Source organism: Crassostrea angulata, chromosome 10 (assembly GCF_025612915.1).
Source record: "Crassostrea angulata isolate pt1a10 chromosome 10, ASM2561291v2, whole genome shotgun sequence".
In the NCBI taxonomy this organism is placed as follows: Eukaryota; Metazoa; Mollusca; class Bivalvia; order Ostreida; family Ostreidae; genus Magallana; species Magallana angulata.
The window spans coordinates 45,153,362-45,172,861 of record NC_069120.1 but is presented as its reverse complement, the minus strand read 5'-3'; the positions used below and the strand labels follow the sequence as shown (position 1 = coordinate 45,172,861).

At 34.8% G+C, this 19,500-nt stretch overlaps 1 protein-coding gene and 2 non-coding genes across 3 annotated transcripts; 1 reads left to right on the top strand and 2 right to left on the bottom strand.

The window, feature by feature from the left end:
• Positions 1-1,574: 1,574 nt before the first annotated feature.
• On the top strand, positions 1,575-18,594 carry LOC128166458 (putative sodium-coupled neutral amino acid transporter 10). The gene is made up of 15 exons (XM_052831634.1): positions 1,575-1,746; positions 2,964-3,092; positions 3,456-3,573; positions 4,584-4,629; positions 4,739-4,832; positions 5,553-5,693; positions 6,109-6,230; positions 6,347-6,449; positions 6,740-6,922; positions 7,464-7,578; positions 7,863-7,981; positions 8,384-8,585; positions 9,184-9,317; positions 9,648-10,025; positions 15,878-18,594. The coding sequence occupies exons 2-15, from the start codon at positions 3,000-3,002 to the stop codon at positions 16,727-16,729; spliced, it is 2,700 nt and encodes an 899-aa protein (XP_052687594.1). The 5' UTR covers positions 1,575-1,746; positions 2,964-2,999; the 3' UTR covers positions 16,730-18,594.
• Positions 1,893-1,967, bottom strand: Trnas-aga (transfer RNA serine (anticodon AGA)). The gene has a single exon. It is a non-coding gene; the product is annotated as a tRNA-Ser (tRNA).
• Positions 2,122-2,196, bottom strand: Trnas-aga (transfer RNA serine (anticodon AGA)). The gene has a single exon. It is a non-coding gene; the product is annotated as a tRNA-Ser (tRNA).
• Positions 18,595-19,500: the final 906 nt, after the last annotated feature.

Here is a 19,500-nt window from a genome sequence, read left to right as displayed (position 1 = left end):
TAATTGCATTTCCTCCATATGGACTTACAGTGGGAAAGAACAATGGATATGCAAATATATGTAAATATACACACGTCACTATGTTAAAGACAGGCTACTGATTATATTTAAAATGAAGTATAGGCTACATGGCCCATCAGACATATAAGTTGCTTTTGAACAAAACATATATAGTCATGTATTAATACAAGTTTTTCGTTTAAAAAAAATAGGTGAGCTATCGCTGTATCTATCATAAAACACAGAAGTACTGTAGATTTCTAAACCAATAGTTTGATTTTCTGTATCAATTGATTATTAGAAGGAGGGCAAAGTGGTGCACTGAAATTGTTTTGGGGGTGGGGTGGAAGTCTTAATTCAGAATGATGAATCTAGGGTGGGTTTCACATTGGCACTGGCATAACTCTTTAACTTTACTTTATTTATTCTGTATTTACTGAATTTCAATTTGATTTGAAAAATAAGATAAGAGATCAGTAGAACCAATGGTACTGTTTTGTAACAATCATGTCTTCTGGGACCTTTCTTGCAAGCTCGAAAAACATGTCCGAGGTTATTTTTGGAGCTTAACAGAAAGACCCAGGAAGGTAGTTGAGAAAAGATAGCTATTTGTTATAATTTTAGAAATAATTTGGCTTCATAAGACCTAAGCTATTGTTACTTTTTGGCATTTATGTAAGGTTGAAAAACAAAACACAAAACTTCAGATCATGTTGGTAGATTATTAAACGTAATTGAGGTACAGTTTATCAACAGATGTATTCCAAGTATGCCTTTCTGTAAAGCTGAGCATGCATATCCCAGTAGAAAAGACTAATAAGTTTAGTTACTAGCACTCGAGAGCACTAGCAGTTACAAATTATGCACAGTGCGATATATCATTCAGACAGTCCAGTTACACCAAGTATATAATTGACTAATAAAACGTGAAATGTAATAATTAATGAAACATAATAATACATATCTGATCATCTTAGTTAGCATCCAGTTCCTTATTTTCCTATTTCCTATCATAAAACCTATTAACAGTCCACTTGATGTTGTAATGCATCAACCTGATCTGATCATGGATATATTTTAACATGCCCATCAAACAGTACCTTTAATTGATTTGCCCCTATATAAAACATCGTCAAAATTATTCAAATTTGAGCACTCTGTAACCATGAATAAACTTGAATTATTGTCATGACTATTGTCATGTCATGAATTATTTCTCACCCGTTTATAGTCTTTATTAATTGGTTTACCAATTCTAGATTTATTTGTTAAAAAATAACTCACTTTCCTGATTAAATACGTAAGTATCAAAAGTAAGATATCTTGTTCAAAATATTAACACAAAATCTTTTTCTCAAATATCTTATTTTACCTTTTTTTCTACATATTTATGGCATTTCATTCAAACGTTTCGTGCTGCAACATGACAACAAAATATGTTCAATGTATATCAAGCGCTTGGAGAATGACGTACAAATTTGAGTTTGAACTAAACGCACAAAAGCTTTCATTGATTTTGGTTAAATCGTTCTATGATTAACTCTTGAAGCTAATCAAATCGGGCTCGAACTTCACATGTTTGTTTACATCACACGTTGCACCCAATTTGTCAAGGATGAGAGAATTGGAATCTGCGACTACCTATTAAAACGCAATGCTTTAAAATTTAACATCAAAATAAGTGTATAAATGAATAACATTATATGGATATAACTCAAAACAGCGCAACTTTTACATTTTAATCAGGTAAATACTTTTAAAATGCTTGTCTTAAAATTAAATCATTTAACCGATTTTAGAATGAACTTAAACAGAATCAGTCATGAGTCAGTTCCTCAGTGGATTTACACTTCATTCATTTTTTATAGTGTAACGGGATGAGAGAAATAATGACGGACCAGACCGGGATTCGAACCCGGGCCCCCTGAATCTCTAGTCAGGTGCTCTACCAACTGAGCTATCTGGCGCCGGTATTCGAACCGGTCTGACCGTCACATTCCTCCCCCCTAAAATGATCTTCGCCCTCGAAGATCACCCCAGGCTCTTCCCCTGGCAGGAGTTAACCTGTCAGTTCCAGGGGTTGGTCACGGCACCAAATGTAACAGGATGAGAGAAATAATGACGGACCAGACCGGGATTCGAACCCGGGCCCCCTGAATCTCTAGTCAGGTGCTCTACCAACTGAGCTATCTGGCGCCGGTATTCGAACCGGTCTGACCGTCACAATAGCAAAGAGAATGCCAACATCTAAATTTAGATCCTCAGTCCATTTTCTGAGAGTAACACACACTATATTTTCAATTGTGCATGGCATCTCTGAAAATCTAATCTTAAAAAATTGAATCTGAACTCTATCCATCAGCACTAGACAAAAAAATTAGGATAATCAGAGGTCGTGCCAAAAGGCTATTGACTTTGCTTTACTTGCATTGGTCAGTAATTTAGCTACAATTCTGACGCAACCACAGTCAGGTGAGAAAGGATCATACGTGTTCATCCTGATTGAAGGCTTTGTAAATTTATTATCAGTTATATGATGAATTTGATGAGTCAGTCAACTGATTGTACAGTGAGAGTGAGGGGTTTGAACCCTTAATATCAGATTTAAAACACAATACAACACTGACATTAAAGCTGTCACATTCCATATATACATTTTATAGGCAAAAGCCAGTCAGGATGTGCTTGGTCATAACATTTTGATGTACTAAAAATACCGGTATAACAAGCAAATTTTTTTTCTGCATGCTTTATTACATTTAGAGCTATTTGGGTTTATTGGATTTGCGAAATGTTTTTGTTCATAAGAGATAGATACATTGCAAAACCAAAGCTGGTAAATGCATAATTAACAGAGATGATTGTATAATTTTTCACAGAGCATGTCGTTCATGTGTGTAAGTTACATACTGGAGTTGGAAAATAAAAAGGATGTTTATAACAGAGGATTTTATTTGTTGTAGATGAAGTAACAGATAAAGACATAGAAATAGTTCACCATGGGGAGTCAGGCCAACTGGCCCCATGTCCTGAACCTGGGGAACAGCATCATAGGAGTCACAGTGCTGGCCATGCCATTTTGTTTCCAACAGGTTAGTGTTACCAACTTTATTTACTGAGACTCTTTATTAGAAACCATTGAGGCAATTTAGATGTACTTATGGATTTTTAGCTTGCTTTCCATGGTTTGTTATCCATTACTTGCACTGTATTGATATTCTTGAAGAACGAAGTTAGAATCAGACTGACAAGCTTGTATTATTTGTGAAAGCTTATAGGTTAGGAATGTTATAGAATTATTATGTAGATCATATGTAACAACAAGTATACACACAATGAATAGAGAAGATTAAAGACAAGTTTGTCAATATAATGAATTACATTTTATTTATCTTAATAGATATGTACATGTAATTGTAATTGTGTCATGTTCATTGTTGACCGCTGTTTTCCAGTGTGGTGTAATACTAGGTTCCTTGGTGCTGTTCTTCTGCACATGGTTAACCCTGGTGTCGTGTAAACTTCTCATCACGGCTGGAATCTCCTCCAGGAAAAGGTCCTATGGATTTTTAGGTAAATTCCCGTAAAATTCCTTCACAACAGGTTATTTTGTGGTTACTGATATTTTTTTTTTTTTTAGAAATTTGCCAAAATCTTTAAATCCTATCACAAAAATACAGAAAGACAGACACACATATAATAGCCCATGTTAGATAAACCTCTTCACCTTTGTATAATTGTATACCATGGTTTTTTCATGTGCATCATTTTTCACTGAAACCCTCCCTAGATAGGCTCCACCAGTACAAATAGTTGTAAACATTCCTTAGTTCAAGCTGCTTGGTCCGATTTTATATCAAATTTTATCCACGCTTTTAAACGATGGTTATGCTAAGTATATGTATAATAATAGACATTGCAGTAGTTTTCCCAGTCAATTAAGCCAAATTTCAATGAAGAAAAATACGTAGAAAATTTGCTAACAAAACAAACGACATAAAAAGGGTACATGTACTGCGTTATTTCGCCTCATGTTAAATTTCACCCATGACGGCGAGACGGGTATGGTTGTATTACGACTTTGTCATCACTTTGAATAAAGGTCGAAATGATCAGACAAATTACAAATAAACATGTGAACGTTTTGTATGCTAATATTTCTGAAGTTTGCTTTCTTTACAATCGATGTATGGCATGCGGGTTGAATGACCCCAATCATTCGGGGGACGAAACCAAACGGTTTCTTTTCCTAAACATTCCCGTGATGCATTTTGGTTTGTTTTTTCATTTGCCCAAAAAGAAATTATTTTTATTTACTTTGAATATTTCTAACGTTGAAAGGAGACTGATTCTGCTGGTGTAAATAGGAGAAATTTGATAACTTTTTAAGATAAATGGTTTGTATGGAAAAATTTTGATACTGTAATAACAAATAAATCGGACCAAGCAGCTTTAAGCTGAACTTTAAAATTCACTTTAAATTAGTGTTCTGCAATTGATGATAAACTATATTACATGTGATAGGTGAACTCAATTAAAATAAGAAGAAATCAAGTCTATAGTTGTTGTTTTCAATTTCACAGCACAGTATACCCATGGGGCCCCTGGCAAGTTAGCTGTTGAGATAGGGTAAGACATGATCAATGCATCATATGTTGTGTAAAGCTAGTCTCTTTTGTGTTCATTGTTGTTGTTTCTGTTGTGTAGATGCACCTTAGATGAACTTTTCTGATTTCAGAATGATAGGGTTACAGATTGGAACTCTGATAGCTCAGGTGGTCATTATAGGAGATCTCGGCCCAGCCATCATCTCCAAGTGGACGGGACTACCGGTATCTGATGATCAATGTTCTAATTTATATGGTCTATTTTGATTTGAGTTTCTTGAGGACATTTTACGTTCAGCAACTGTTGTAAGCAGCTGCCATTCTAGATCAATACTTGATTTCTATTTTGATCATCTGAGTCACATAGGTGATTCAAATGCCATGTTTTTCATTTGCCGTAAACTTTTTTGAAAATTTTTTTACTTCTCTAAAACTACTGCACCTGCCAATTTTCAATAATTTTCAAAGTTAACAGGGTAATATTATTTTGTGAAATTCATGATGCCCAGCTTCCAAAGGCCTGCATGATGATAGACATTATTAAAAAAAAGATTGATGCTGTCTTTAATACTCTGTTCTAGCTCATGAGCATCTAGGAGACATATTGTCAATGAGTGCATTGTTATGATGAGCAGTTAAGAAAAAGCTTAAACTCTCTTCTCTGCATCTAGCAGGTGAAAAAAGCTCCTAGTTGTTATTAGCAAGGGAATTCTTTTAAAATATGTGAGATTATTGACCCTTGGGTCAGGGTTTCTGTACCCCTAACCACTACCACCCCCATCCTATTCCTCTGTAACGCAAGTATTCAATTGCTATCCAATGGATTTTCTGGATTAACTCTTGTTGAATTAATTCGTATATTTGTTGCAATAATACATGTATAATATCTACACTACATAAATTTCATGAACTACTTTTCACTATGTGTGGATCTTGCTGTTGTAGAATACAAACAACCTGCGAACGGCGCTGATCGTGCTTGCGTGTACCTGTATAGGACTGCCCCTGGGTCTCCTCCGTAACCTGAACACCGTCAGCAGGGCCAGCACCTTCTGTATCTGCTTCTACTCTGTGTTCGTGGTCTATGTAAGTGTGAATCTTGTCAGCCACAATAGGTTACTTTCATATTGTAGTCATGTATGGCTCAACCTACTTATGCAAACGTGTTACATTTATTTTAATATTTTGTGGAAATTGACTTTTCAACTAGTGTTGGTTGGAATTAGTGCATTTCTAAATGTACCTACTTATATACATAATCATATGCATGAAAGTGATGTACTTGATTAAGAAGAACCCACTTTGAATTTAAAGTGCTAAAAAGAACAAAAAGCAAATGTAATATGTTTACAGTACTCATTCTATGCTAGACTACTAAAAAAACTTTATATTGTGAGATTAAAAGAGACTTAATAATATTTAAACCATCAAAATTGTAAGGATCAAATCATGATGATGTTTTGTAAGCTCTGACATTTCTTTGTATATTGATATTGTTTAGGTTATGGGGTTGGCTCTTCCCAATCTGAAGGCAGGAAACTGGTTTCAGAATGTCAATCTGTGGAGAGTGGATGGGCTGTTTAAGTGCTTACCTATATTTTCATTTGCTTTTGGATGTCAAACGTAAGTATAACTATATGTACATGTATATATATCAAAGTACTCTTCAGCCTGATAAAAATCAGCTCTACCTGAGCTATCTTTGTTTTGATTCTCCTTGTTGTGTTTGTGTTCTATAGACAGCTGTTCATTCTGTACGATGCACTCCCTGAGCCCTCACTGAAGGAGATCAGCTCCATTGTCAGTAGTGCTGTCAACATGTGCATGGTTGCTTACTTATTGGTAAACTAGTAGACTTTTTTTATGAATAAAGGGTAACCTAATTTTTGCCTTGTTTAAAAAAAATTTTGATAAAGATTTGAACAATATGTCTTTACATAAGTCTTAGTAGATGTCTTTACTCTTGTAATTTCATAAAAAAATTAAGAAATTTGCTAAAAATAAAATCCAGACCTTTACATTCCTGCTTAGATTTAGTTTGATTTGATAAGACTGTGTATGACAAAGATGATACATGTACATTTGGATGTAGATTCTAGTCTCTGTGAGTTGGAATGGTGTTTGCCTTGTAGGTGGGATTCTTTGGCTACGTAGCATTCTGTGATACGACGATCGGCGGGGACGTCATTACTCAGTTCTCCGAGACGCTTGTGGTGGACATCATTCAGATTCTGTTTGTTCTCTCCATCGTTGTCACTTTCCCCCTCATCATCTATCCATGTCGGGGGAGCTTCTACACCCTGCTGTTTGCTCAGGTCAGTTTGATATAAATGCTGATGATTCCTAGTAAAACAGGAGGAATTACACTGTAATATGTAAAATCTCAAGAACCATACATTGCAGATTTCAAACCTCGCTTTATTATTTCTGACAGTTGTGAACTACTAGTAAAATTATAACAAAAAGTTGATGCTTACAAAACAATGAAATTTTGCAATGAAGTACTGGTACCTGTATTTTCATAGAATAAAATCTACTAACAGAACTTAAATTGTGACTAATGAGTATGACTTGTGATTTCTGAAATGCCAATCTCTCCATATAAAAGATTTATGTTGTTCTTTGGCAATTTTTAAACTTTTATATTTGTAACTATGACAATCACATATTTTTGTTACATATTAAAATATGCTTCATTTATTGGGGACACTGCTCATAAATGAACACAAAAATTTCATTGTTTTGATAATATGAAATTCATTTCATAAATGCGTTGCCATTTCTAACTGCAAATTTCTTCCTAAATGTTAATTTCATATACCTGTGATGATACAAATTATTTAATGATTTTTACAGAAGCCAAAGCATGAGGATATAGAGTCTCGGCCCATTATTCCAGAAATTCATTTCAAAGTCATCACTATTTTTATCGTTTTGTTTTCTATGGTGGTAGGAATTCTAGTTCCCAATGGTAAGGAATATATTGTATTTGTAAAAATTAAAGTGAACACAACATGCTTTATAGGCTCATATTATGTAAAGAAAACTTGGAACAATTTGCACAATCATCAAGATAATCTACATAAGTTATACTTAATAATGCTTTTGAATAGATTTGTGGTCAGATTGCGTTTTGATATCAAGTTGTGCAATTAGATTGCATTAGACATTGCAGCTTAAAATATACATAATGAGTTACATGCAAGTTATAAGCTGGCGTAATTTTGTTTTTGATTGAAACTTTTTTGATTACAGTGGAGTTTGTACTAGCCATGAATGGAGCCACTATGGGGACGTTGATTTGTTATATATTCCCTGCCGTTTTCTTCCTGAGAGTCATGACAGCCTCATCTGAGAAAAAGAACGTGGCTCAGGTGAACTTTCTTTCTTTGTTGATATCTCCAGAAAATATATTCTTGTAATTGACTTATAATGTACAAATTGAAATTCAAAAATATTTTTTTATTATAGTTTTCAATGTATGCAACATTTATATACATGTAAAGGTAGTGCTATGAGAGTTTCAATTTATTTTTACACTGAAGAGCTTTTGATAAGTATCCTATGAAAGGCAGTTCTTAATCAGTTTCCAATGAAAGGCAGTTTTTGTAAGACTGAAAAGTTCTGTACTTGTCAATATTTTTGATTTGAGCATATTTTAAGAATTTTTTTACTTTCAGTTTGTGTTCATTGTTGGAGTTAAAATTAAGAATGTTTTTTACTTTCAGTTTGTGTTCATTGTTGGAGTTAATTTTAAGTATGTTTTTTACTTTCAGTTTGTGTTCATTGTTGGAGTTACGATTATGGTTCTTTGTACTTACACAACCCTGAACTCCCAGGACCATGTCCAGCCAAAGCCATTAGTGGTAGAGAAACTCCCTGTTACACAAAAACCAGAGAGTAAACCGGTGGAGAAAATAATCAAGGATGAAAAAAATGCCTTGCGTGAGGACAAGAAGAGAATCATGGACCAAAAAGGTATGTGCACTAAATAATGTGTGTTCTGAAAGGTGTGTTTAAAAGTATGAGGAAATGAAGAATCATTTATTATGGAAAATGTGCAGTTCATGTACATGCATGGCATGGTTTGCTCTATCAATAGTAAAATATTGAAACTTAACATATTATCTCTGATGTACATGTTCATACACTGTACATGACTATGTCTTATACTTATGTCTATCCAAGTTATTTAAAGTAAAGTACATATACATGATCATGCACAAATCTAACGGTACATGCATGTAATATTAAGGTATAAACATAGATAATATGTGCCATAAGTATTTAAAAGTCTTAATCAATTCACTATCTGCTGTCTCAATTTACTCCTTTTGGGTTATTTTTTCAACTTGTTATTTTAAATAGAACATCACAGTTCAAAACTCTAAACACAATCATGTCTTATGGTAAAGAAAAATAATAAAGTTTTAATGTAACTGTTCATCAATTTTTCTTTATGAAAGCTTGTTATGGGGATATGACAATAAACAATCTATGAAATCAAATATAATGAAAATCATTATTGTACCATTACATCTATGAATTTATACGCATTTCATTGTTTAAATTTTAGAAAAAGATAAAAGAGTGGAACAACCTGACAAAGAGAGCAAAATAAAGCCCCCGTCGGAGGATGACAAGCGACAGGAACCCCCTAATCCCCACCCCCCAGACAATGGGCCTGTCGCAGACAATGCTCCAGTAGAGGTGAGGCCAAAAATCAGACTCAGCATCAGTGTTTGTTCGAAGTTTAAGTGAATGTGTAAATTATTTAACTTGGTCAATTTTTTTTAGAATGTTATTTATTTATTTTTTTATGTATAAGATATAAAGAGAAGAATGCATAAGGTTGGGTCGGATTAGTGCAAGCTGTGGTTATATAAGTAGATATAGATTCGATGCCATATACATGTACTATGTCACATACAATGTTAGCTAAATTTGCTCTATGATTTGAAAATGAGCGTATTGTCAACCATAGCTAGAATGAAGGACAGCTACATGTATCTGAAAACTTGAAATATTGTTAACTTCCAGGGAAATAACAGTCAGAAAGAAATTGTGAAAGAGAAGAAAACCACGAAACAGACAACCTCCAACATTAGTAGTAAAAATGTTAACAAGAAACTGAAACAAAAAAGCAAAGCCAAAGATGGAGAGGGACAAAAAAAATCTCCCCCTGACGAGAGAGTAAAAAGGGAGGAAGCAGATATTGAGGGGGCAGGTGAAGGTGAGAAAAAAGCTGAGGTCAAGGACACCCAGGCCGAGAAAGAAGCGGAGCAGAAACAGCAGGACTTGCTGGATGAGTTAAAGAAACAACAGGTAGAGCACAAGAAGCTGATCCAGGAGCAGAGAGAGATCCTGGAAGAGCTGAAGGAACACAAGCGAGCGGCGCACAAGGACGACGGCACAAAGGTAGGCAGAGATGTAGCTGCAGGACTGTAGCTCCCGGTCTGAAAAAATTTGGATGGACGACCTGGGAGCTACAGTGCCTCCCATAGTAAAAAACTGCAATTTACTGCGCACAAAAAAATGCGCTAGGTTTGGACTGATTAATCTCATTTACGAACACATTCTGTACAAATCTTTGATCCCAAAAAATTCCTCGGACATTTTACTACAGATATTGTCACTTCACTTGCCTCTGATATTCTTTTAAACACCATCCCCAGCCCTGTAAATCAAAGTGGTGCAAGTTTGTTTACATTTAAAAATGGCGACTCTCGATCTCGACGTAAATTAACATACTTCATTTTCCGAGGTCGGTTATCATGTTTAAGAGAAAGTCTGAGGCAAGTAAAGTGACGATATTTGTAGTAAATTTGCTGAAGAATTTAATGGTTGTAATTATTTTTGCAGAATTTGTGTGAAAATAAGGTTAATAAGTCCATAACTAGCGCAATTTTTTGTGCGCCGTAAATTGCAGTTTTTAGCTCACCTGAGCTGAAAGCTCAAGTGAGCTATTCTGATCACATTTTGTCTGTCGTCCGTCTGTCCGTAAACTTTTCACATTTTCAACATCTTCTAAAGAACTACTTGGCCAATTTCAACCAAACTTGGCACAAATCATCCTTAGGCAAAGGGGATTCAAAGTTGTGAAAATTAAGGGCCACACCCGTTTTCAAGGGGAGATAATTAGAAATTAATGAAAAATTTCGAGAAATTTTCAAAAATCTTCTTCTCAAGAACCAGAAAGCCAGGAAAGCTGAAACTTGTGTGGAAGCATCCTCAGGTAGTGTAGATTCAAAGTTGTGAAATTCATGACCCCCGGGGGTAGGGTGGGGCCACAATGGGGGGTCGAAGTTTTACATAGGAATATATAGAGTAAATCTTTAAAAATCTTCTTCTCAGAAACTAAACAGCCAGGAAAGCTGAAACTTGTGTGGAAGCATCCTCAGGTAGTGTAGATTCAAAGTTGTGAAAATCATAACCCCTGGGGTTAAGTTGGGGCCACAATGGGGGGTCGAAGTTTTACATAGGAATATATAGAGTAAATCTTTAAAAATCTTCTTCTCAGAAACTAATCAGCCAGGAAAGCTGAAACTTGTGTGGAAGCATCCTCAGGTAGTGTAGATTCAAAGTTGTGAAAATCATGACCCCCGGGGGTAGGGTGGGGCCACAATGGGGGGGGGGTCGAAGTTTTACAAAGGAATATATAGAATAAATCTTTAAAAATCTTCTTCTCAGAAACTAATCAGCCAGGAAAGCTGAAACTTGTGTGGAAGCATCCTCAGGTAGTGTAGATTCAAAGTTGTGAAAATCATAACCCCTGGGGTTAGGTTGGGGCCACAATGGGGGTCGAAGTTTTACATAGGAATATATAGAGTAAATCTTTAAAAATCTTCTTCTCAGAAACTAAACAGCCAGGAAAGCTGAAACTTGTGTGGAAGCATCCTCAGGTAGTGTAGATTCAAAGTTGTGAAAATCATGACCCCCAGGGGTAGGGTGGGGCCACAATGGGGGGTCGAAGTTTTACATAGGAATATATAGAATAAATCTTTAAAAATCTTCTTCTCAGAAACTAATCAGCCAGGAAAGCTGAAACTTGTGTGGAAGCATCCTCAGGTAGTGTAGATTCAAAGTTGTGAAAATCATAACCCCTGGGGTTAGGTTGGGGCCACAATGGGGGGTCGAAGTTTTACATAGGAATATATAGAGTAAATCTTTAAAAATCTTCTTCTCAGAAACTAAACAGCCAGGAAAGCTGAAACTTGTGTGGAAGCATCCTCAGGTAGTGTAGATTCAAAGTTGTGAAAATCATGACCCCCAGGGGTAGGGTGGGGCCACAATGGGGGGTCGAAGTTTTACATAGGAATATATAGAATAAATCTTTAAAAATCTTCTTCTCAGAAACTAATCAGCCAGAAAAGCTGAAACTTGTGTGGAAGCATCCTCAGGTAGTGTAGATTCAAAGTTGTGAAAATCATAACCCCTGGGGTTAGGTTGGGGCCACAATGGGGGGTCAAAGTTTTACATAGGAATATATAGAGTAAATCTTTAAAAATCTTCTTCTCAGTAACTAATCAGCCAGGAATGCTGAAACTTGTGTGGAAGCATCCTCAGGTAGTGTAGATTCAAAGTTGTGAAAATCATGACCCCCAGGGGTAGGGTGAGGCCACATTGGGGGGGGGGGGGGGGTTAAAATTTTACATAGGAATATATAGAGTAAATCTTTAAAAATCTTCTTCTCAGAAACTAATCAGCCAGGAAAGCTGAAACTTGTGGGAAGTATCCTCAGGTAGTGTAGATTCAAAGTTGTGAAAATCATGACCCCTGGGGGTAGGGTGAGGCCACATGGGGGGGGGGGGGGTGTTAAAGTTTTACATAGGAATAAAGAGTAAATCTTTAAAAATCTTCTTCTCAGAAACTAATCAGCAAGATGATTCTTTTTAATTGTTAAGACTTTGGCTCCAGGACAATTCTTCGGCCTCACAAGAAGGTTCAGAGTTTGATGTAGCTAAATATCCCATATATAAACAATTGTAAAGGATCTTTTTGAGAACTGCAATACTCAACATGTGATATGACTATAAAATTGAAGCAGGCAGCTATTTTTTCATTAGAATCATTTTGTATTACTGTTTTGGGTTATTGCCCTTGATTTATTGATTCTTGATTATTTTAATTAATGCATCCACTGTTAACCAATTAATGTGATGATTATTTTTATACAATAATAAATATTCAATGTATATAAGTTGTTCTGCATAAGTAGTTTTGGGTTAGGCTGGATTAGTTTGTTTATTTTTGATTTCCAATTTTTAGATACTATGAATTATTTTAGGCTGGCACATATATAGGGACAGTGTCTATTGCATTGCAACGAGTGACTGTTTGGGGTTAAACTTGAACAGGTACGGAGAGATTGAGGGTGTTGACATCCCTGCTCTTTCTAATTTTCGTGTTTTTCTAACCAACGATACAGAATGTGCGGTCATTTCTGCCCTGTATCGCATTGATACAAGTGTGCGGTCATACCTGCTTGTATTGGTGGTGGTTGCGGCGGAGCACTAGTGTATGGTCATCCCTGCTGGTGTTCTGGCCTTTCTAGTGCAAGTGTGCGGCACTCCCTGCGTTAGGTTGAGCTGTTGGCGCAAGTGTGAGGTCATCCCTGCTTGCGTTATCTCTGCTTGCATTAACGTTGGTACCTGTTGAGTTGCGTAGGTGTGCGGTCATCCCTGCCTGCATAACGTTGAGTCCCTATATATGTGCAGGAGCGGTGATTAAAGTCTGCTCTTGTAAATATTTTCAGCAATCAGGGCTATCCGAGTTCCAAGGGGGAAAAATGGATTTTATTTATACAGGATCTTCATGTATTAATGTACATTGTCCAGATTGTATTATGACTCCATTAAGCTGACTTTATCATACCTATTGTTCCTCAGGTGAGCGATGTGGCCCATGGGCCTCTTGTTTATTATGGTAGGCACTGTAGCTCCCAGGTCGTCCATCCGAATTTTTTCAGACCTGGAGCTACAGTCCTGCAGCTAGGCAGAGACGGTGCTAACCAGCTCCAGTTCCTTTTGGACATTATTTGTTGTTGTAGCTGATCACTCAAAAGGGAAGGTGTCATAACACATTTTAATTTAATTTAATTTTAACACATTTTCATTATGCACAATACATTACTGGATTAGGCAGCAGGTACATGTGCTGCCCTTTTAAGCCATCAAACAATGTTGAGCTTTAATAAGAAAATCAAAAGGAATTTTTGAAGAACAATACTTGTATTTGAGGAAGAAATAAAACCTTTATTAAGTGAAGATCTTCAAATATTAGACAGACATAATAGTACATGGTAGGGCAGTGCATATAATGCCATTTTGAATAGAAAATGTCATATACCAGTGTTCCCCATTGCCAACTGATTAAGGAGATGCATTGAAACTCATTCATACTTTGCTTAGCTTTATATTTTGGTTAGATATCTTTGAGTTTTACATACTTGTGGATAAAGTGAAAATCACAGTTTCAAGGTTACCTAAATTTGTGGCCAATGATCTTATCAAATTCACTTGAATACAAAATGTAAGTAAAAATTGTATTTTATTAATGAACATTTCATTTGTGGTTCAAAATGAAATCCACGAAAAATGGTTTTCAAAGAATATTCAATTTGATGAAACCACAGTAAAAGATATGTATTTGATGGGTTTTTTTTTTCAGTAAATGTAGGTGTACATGTATAATCAATTTTTTTTGTAGATTCAAATGGAATTATCATTAAATAAGTATGCATATACTGTATTTATTATTGATAAGCAATCTCTGGGTGATTCATTCTTTTAGCTGAACACAGTTTTCATGCCCACCATGTACATGTATTAAGAGTTATGAAGTCTAGACTACCATGATTACCTCATGATCAATCTTCTGTACTGTCTTTTATCTTTCTACATGTTAGATAATGGGACCAAACACACATTGTATTATATATCGTGTTAGTCTGTTGCAATAATCATCCATACTTAATAACCACTCTCCATATAAATATTTTTGTTGTTCTTTGACAATTTTTAAACTTTTGTATTTGTAACTATTATGATCACATATTTTTGTGACATAAATTTGCTGTATTTATTAGGGATACTGCATATAAATGGAATTAAAATTTTCATCGTTTTAATAATTGGCAGTTCATTTCATAAGTGCCTTGCCATATCTAACACTAATTTTATTTTTAAATGTTAATTTGAAATAATTAATATTATTATTATACTTTCATGTTAAATACTGAAAATGTGATTGGTTTAGCTGCAGCTGATAATCTGTTCTATTACCCTTAGCGTTAGAAAAGCACTTGGCAAAGGGTAACACTATATAAATAGTGCCTGTTTGGGAGGGTAACAGTTGAAATTGACACCCCGAGGAAACCATTGTCAACTGACGCGAAGCACTTTGCAACGGGTAACACAACGAATTGTTACATGCGCGTACGGTTCGCAATGGAATTCACGTCATTTCTATATAAAATCGGTAAAAAAAATCTCTAAAATTAAGACATTTAGTATAATAAAATAAATAGTGCCTGTTTGGGAGGGTAACAGTTGAAATTGACACCCCGAGAAAACCATTGTCAACCTCTGCTTCGCGTCGGTTGACAATGGTTTCCTCGGGGTGTCAATTTCAACTGTTACCCTCCCAAACAGGCACTATTTATATAGTGTTACCCTTTGCCAAGTGCGTTTCTAACGCTCAGGGTAATAGAACGGATTATCAACTGCGTCTAAACCAATCAGATTTCAGTATTTAACATGAAAGTATTATAAAATATATTGTTACATGTGCGTAAATTATGCGCGTACAGTTCGTCATTTCTATAGAAAACCATTAAAATTAAGACATTCAGTATAATAAAATAAATAGTGCCTGTTTGGAGGGTAACAGTTGAATTTGAGTTCATATTAACATTTTGAGGTGGGATATTCTTCATGATGTTTTAAATTTAATGTGCATGGATGGTATATACACCTAATAAAATAAGTACATACATGTATAATTGATTACCTGTAGAATTCAACATTTTTTTATCCTAGGTTTATAAGATTATGATTTTATTAAAAAAGAACAATTTTTAAAAATCTAAGGGAATAATCAATTTGATATTAATATTAATACATGTATTGATAAATTATTTTTAAACAAATTGAGAATTGAAATACAGTGAATATACAACCACTGTAAGGTCGTTCTTGTTTACTAATTATTTTACAATTATCATAAGAGTTTTAAGATGCACTTTGTAAATATTGTTTTTTCTTTATTAGATCCAGGCAATGGCTCCAGCAAATAATGGAGAAAATGTTGAAAATCAAAACAAGGGGCAACAACAGCAACAAGGAGTGAATCAACAACAAGGAGTGAATCAACAACAGTTTCAGCAGAACCAACAACCCCCACAAGGTCAACAACAAAATAGAGGTCAAGGTCCAATAGACCAACAAGTAGTGAATCAACAGCAGTTTCAGCAGAAACAACAGCAAGCACAAGGTCAACAACAACAGAATATACAAGGTCAGGGTCAGATAAATCAAGCTCAGATTCGACAACCCCAGCAAGGTAGCTTTCAAGGTCAAGGTCAATCTCAACAAGGCAATATACAAGTTCAAGGTAATCAACCAATTCAACAAGAGAATTTACAAGGTCAAAGTCAGCTCAACCAAGGTCAGCAGTTCAACCAAAATGCCTTTAATCAACAAGTAAATCAAAATCTGCCAATGGATGGGAACCAGAATCAATTGGGACAAAATCAGGTGAATCAACAGCAACAACAAAATATTCAACAAGGACAGGGTCAGATCAATCAACAACAGGCATTCCAAAATTCAGCCCAAGAACAAGTGCAGCAGCAGCCACAACAAGTAGTTAATCAGCAACCTGATAATAACATAAATAACATCAACATTCCTGCTCAACAAAACATGTTACAGCAAGCACCTGCTGCTGTGAACAATGGAGGTTTGAAGAATCCTCAAAATGTTGACACCCAGAATCTAGGGGCAGCTCCTCAAGAGTCCAAAGTAGTAAACAGTGGTCCTGTGAAACAAGCTGCTGAAAAAGTTGAGAAATCAGACCCAAACAAAGGAAAGAAAGCAAAGCCCCCACATTCTGACATCTAAGGGAGAAAGACTTTCAAAGTGCCAAAGACTTCCACAATTAGATATCAAGAACAGGGGAGGTAACTCTTGTGATTTGTTGTGTTCGTAAATTGGATGATAATGTTCATTCCTTATGGTGCATTTTTGTATGTTTTGGAGTGTTACAATATTCAGAGCTTATTTTAGCTTACCCTCGTGTGGTGTTATCAAACATGTGACTGGTTTTACAGCTGCAATCTATGGGCTTGTCTCGTATTTAAAGAATCATTACTTATGAAAAGAAGTCAAGCTTTACTTATTGTAACACATGATTTGAGGGATATTTAATAGGCATGTGCAATTTTTAACTTAAATATGCAAATAATGATTATGATATATTGCTACCGATAGTTTTGCTCAGTTTAACTTGGGAGGATTCTTTTAGGAAAATTAACATATTTAGTAATCATTAAATTAATTTTTTACCCTTATGTTAATAGAAGAAGTATTTATAACTTTTTGTGTCTGTATTTTGCTTATGTGAAATTTGTTGATAATGCGATGTAGACGTAATTGTTCACTGTCATAATGTCCAAATATATCATAAATATTGTTACAGTTCTGCTGTCATTATTCAGTATTTACTCTTCATTAATTTATGTGCTTTATTTAATTGCTAATATGTTAGGAATTAGTTATATTTTGATATACATTAGGATTGAATACTGGAACTACTGTTCCATTGAAGTCACATTCTGTTGTTGGTTGATCAGGGAAGGCAATATTATATGAAGGATATAAACATGTAGGATCCTCTATGGTTTGTGATGGGAGATGACTTTTTATCTTAAAAGGTGTGCTTTTTCTATCTCAACAAGATAAGTTCATGGATATAACTCCTATTTCATTGCAAATCTAGAACATTTTCCTTTTATCATGTCTTTGAGATGTAAGTAAACTAAGGTTTTTGCTTACAATTCATTGTGATGTCAGTCACAGTGTGATATCATTAGTTTTATTATTTATTATTCATTATTTCATGAGCGATATTTACTGTATATTTACATACTTGATAATTTGTGCATTTAATTTGTTGATAAGTTGTTACAGATCAGTCAACAGTTTTGGGATTATTCATATGCATTGTATATATGCATATTAAAATAGATCTAAATTGTTTGTTTTAAGCAGTGGGTGAATGAAATTTTTCCAATATTTAACTATTAACTCTGAATTGAATATAACGCTTTAATTGAATTAAAGTCTCTAAAGCTACAGCTGTATATGGAGACTGATCAGCACATTTATTCATCAAGAATTCATGTATTTTTCCTACATCGAGGATTATGAAAGAAATTTGCTTTTATGTTATGATGATTGATAGAAAAAAAGCAATATACCTGTATTGTTTTCTTTTAAATATTATAAGGACGTATAATCACAAGGATCAATTTTAGCCTCCACAATTCTACTTTTTGAAAGATGTTTTGAGTACTAGTATGTTAGAATGTTGTCATTTAGAAGAGAAGACCCTCAGGTATGCATTTCATTGTTTGCAATCACAAGCAGAATATGACAAGAAAAATTATAAATTTCTATATTTCTTTTTATGAATATATTCGTCATACTCTTAGAAGCAGATAATTGGCAAACTGAAAGAAAGTGTTTAATGAAATCAAATTTCCTTTTTCTGTGTCAAATTGAAAATCTGTTGAATTATGGAGGCTATCAATAACTTGATTTGTAGATTTAGGAGTTACCTATGTACTCGATTCATTTACTTATACATATTAATTGTGCACTTATAATTAAGTGAGACTTCTCTTGTTGAATGTTGTTATCAATTTCCTCAATGTTAGAAAGTTGATTTATTTTCAATGGAAAATAAATGTATTTTTTAAAAACAATTGTTTTTCAACATCTTTGCAATATTCATACACTTTACAATTTTCATCCCAAACATGAAAAAAGTATTGTTGATGCCAGCAATTACTAAAACTTGCAATCCTGTTTTGCATGTATTATTTACGTGCTACTTATTATAATTAGTTTGACTTAGACCAATCAGCTGGTACACCAGAAAATTAACACAGCCATTCTTGTATGGAAAAACTCTGTGGCGGATCTCGGAGGAGGAGGGGGTCTGAGGTTTATTAGTACGAAATATCGTATATTGTATCATTATAATCTATGTGTACCATCGTTCAATGGCGTTGAGATTGAAATAGATGAATGAATGAATGAGGCCTTCCTTTTGGGTAATAAACAGATTTACGAAATTAAACCATGATCAGTTTTGCCCACGCTTTCTAATTAATAACTATATATATGCAAGACGTGCCCCTGGGGGGGGGGGGGGGTCTAACCTGGGCCCGCTTTCCTTAAGGACAAATAAGTATATGAAGATATGTGGGTAATTTTTATGCTTCGACATTCTATCTACACTGTAAGCAGAAGCAACGGGAATAACAAGAGTAAACTAATATAAGGTTAATACATTGATAGAGATACTGAACAAAAAATTCATACTGATTATTGAAGAAACTAGAGTGGAGTGCTAATCCTCTCTAAAAAGGATGGCGTAAGTCTTCCCACTAAAAAAAAACTTTATAGTTACTGTATATACATGTTTAACTACAAATAGTACTTCGGGGGAAGGCTCGATCACTACAAAAATCTGAAGAGAGAGAGGGGGGTGGGGGGTCTTACTATATACATACAACACCGGCAGATCTTCCATTTATCAGCTCCCAAAGATGTATGATGATATTTCTTTTCTAAATTTAAATTAAAAGAAAATAGAATATGAGGTT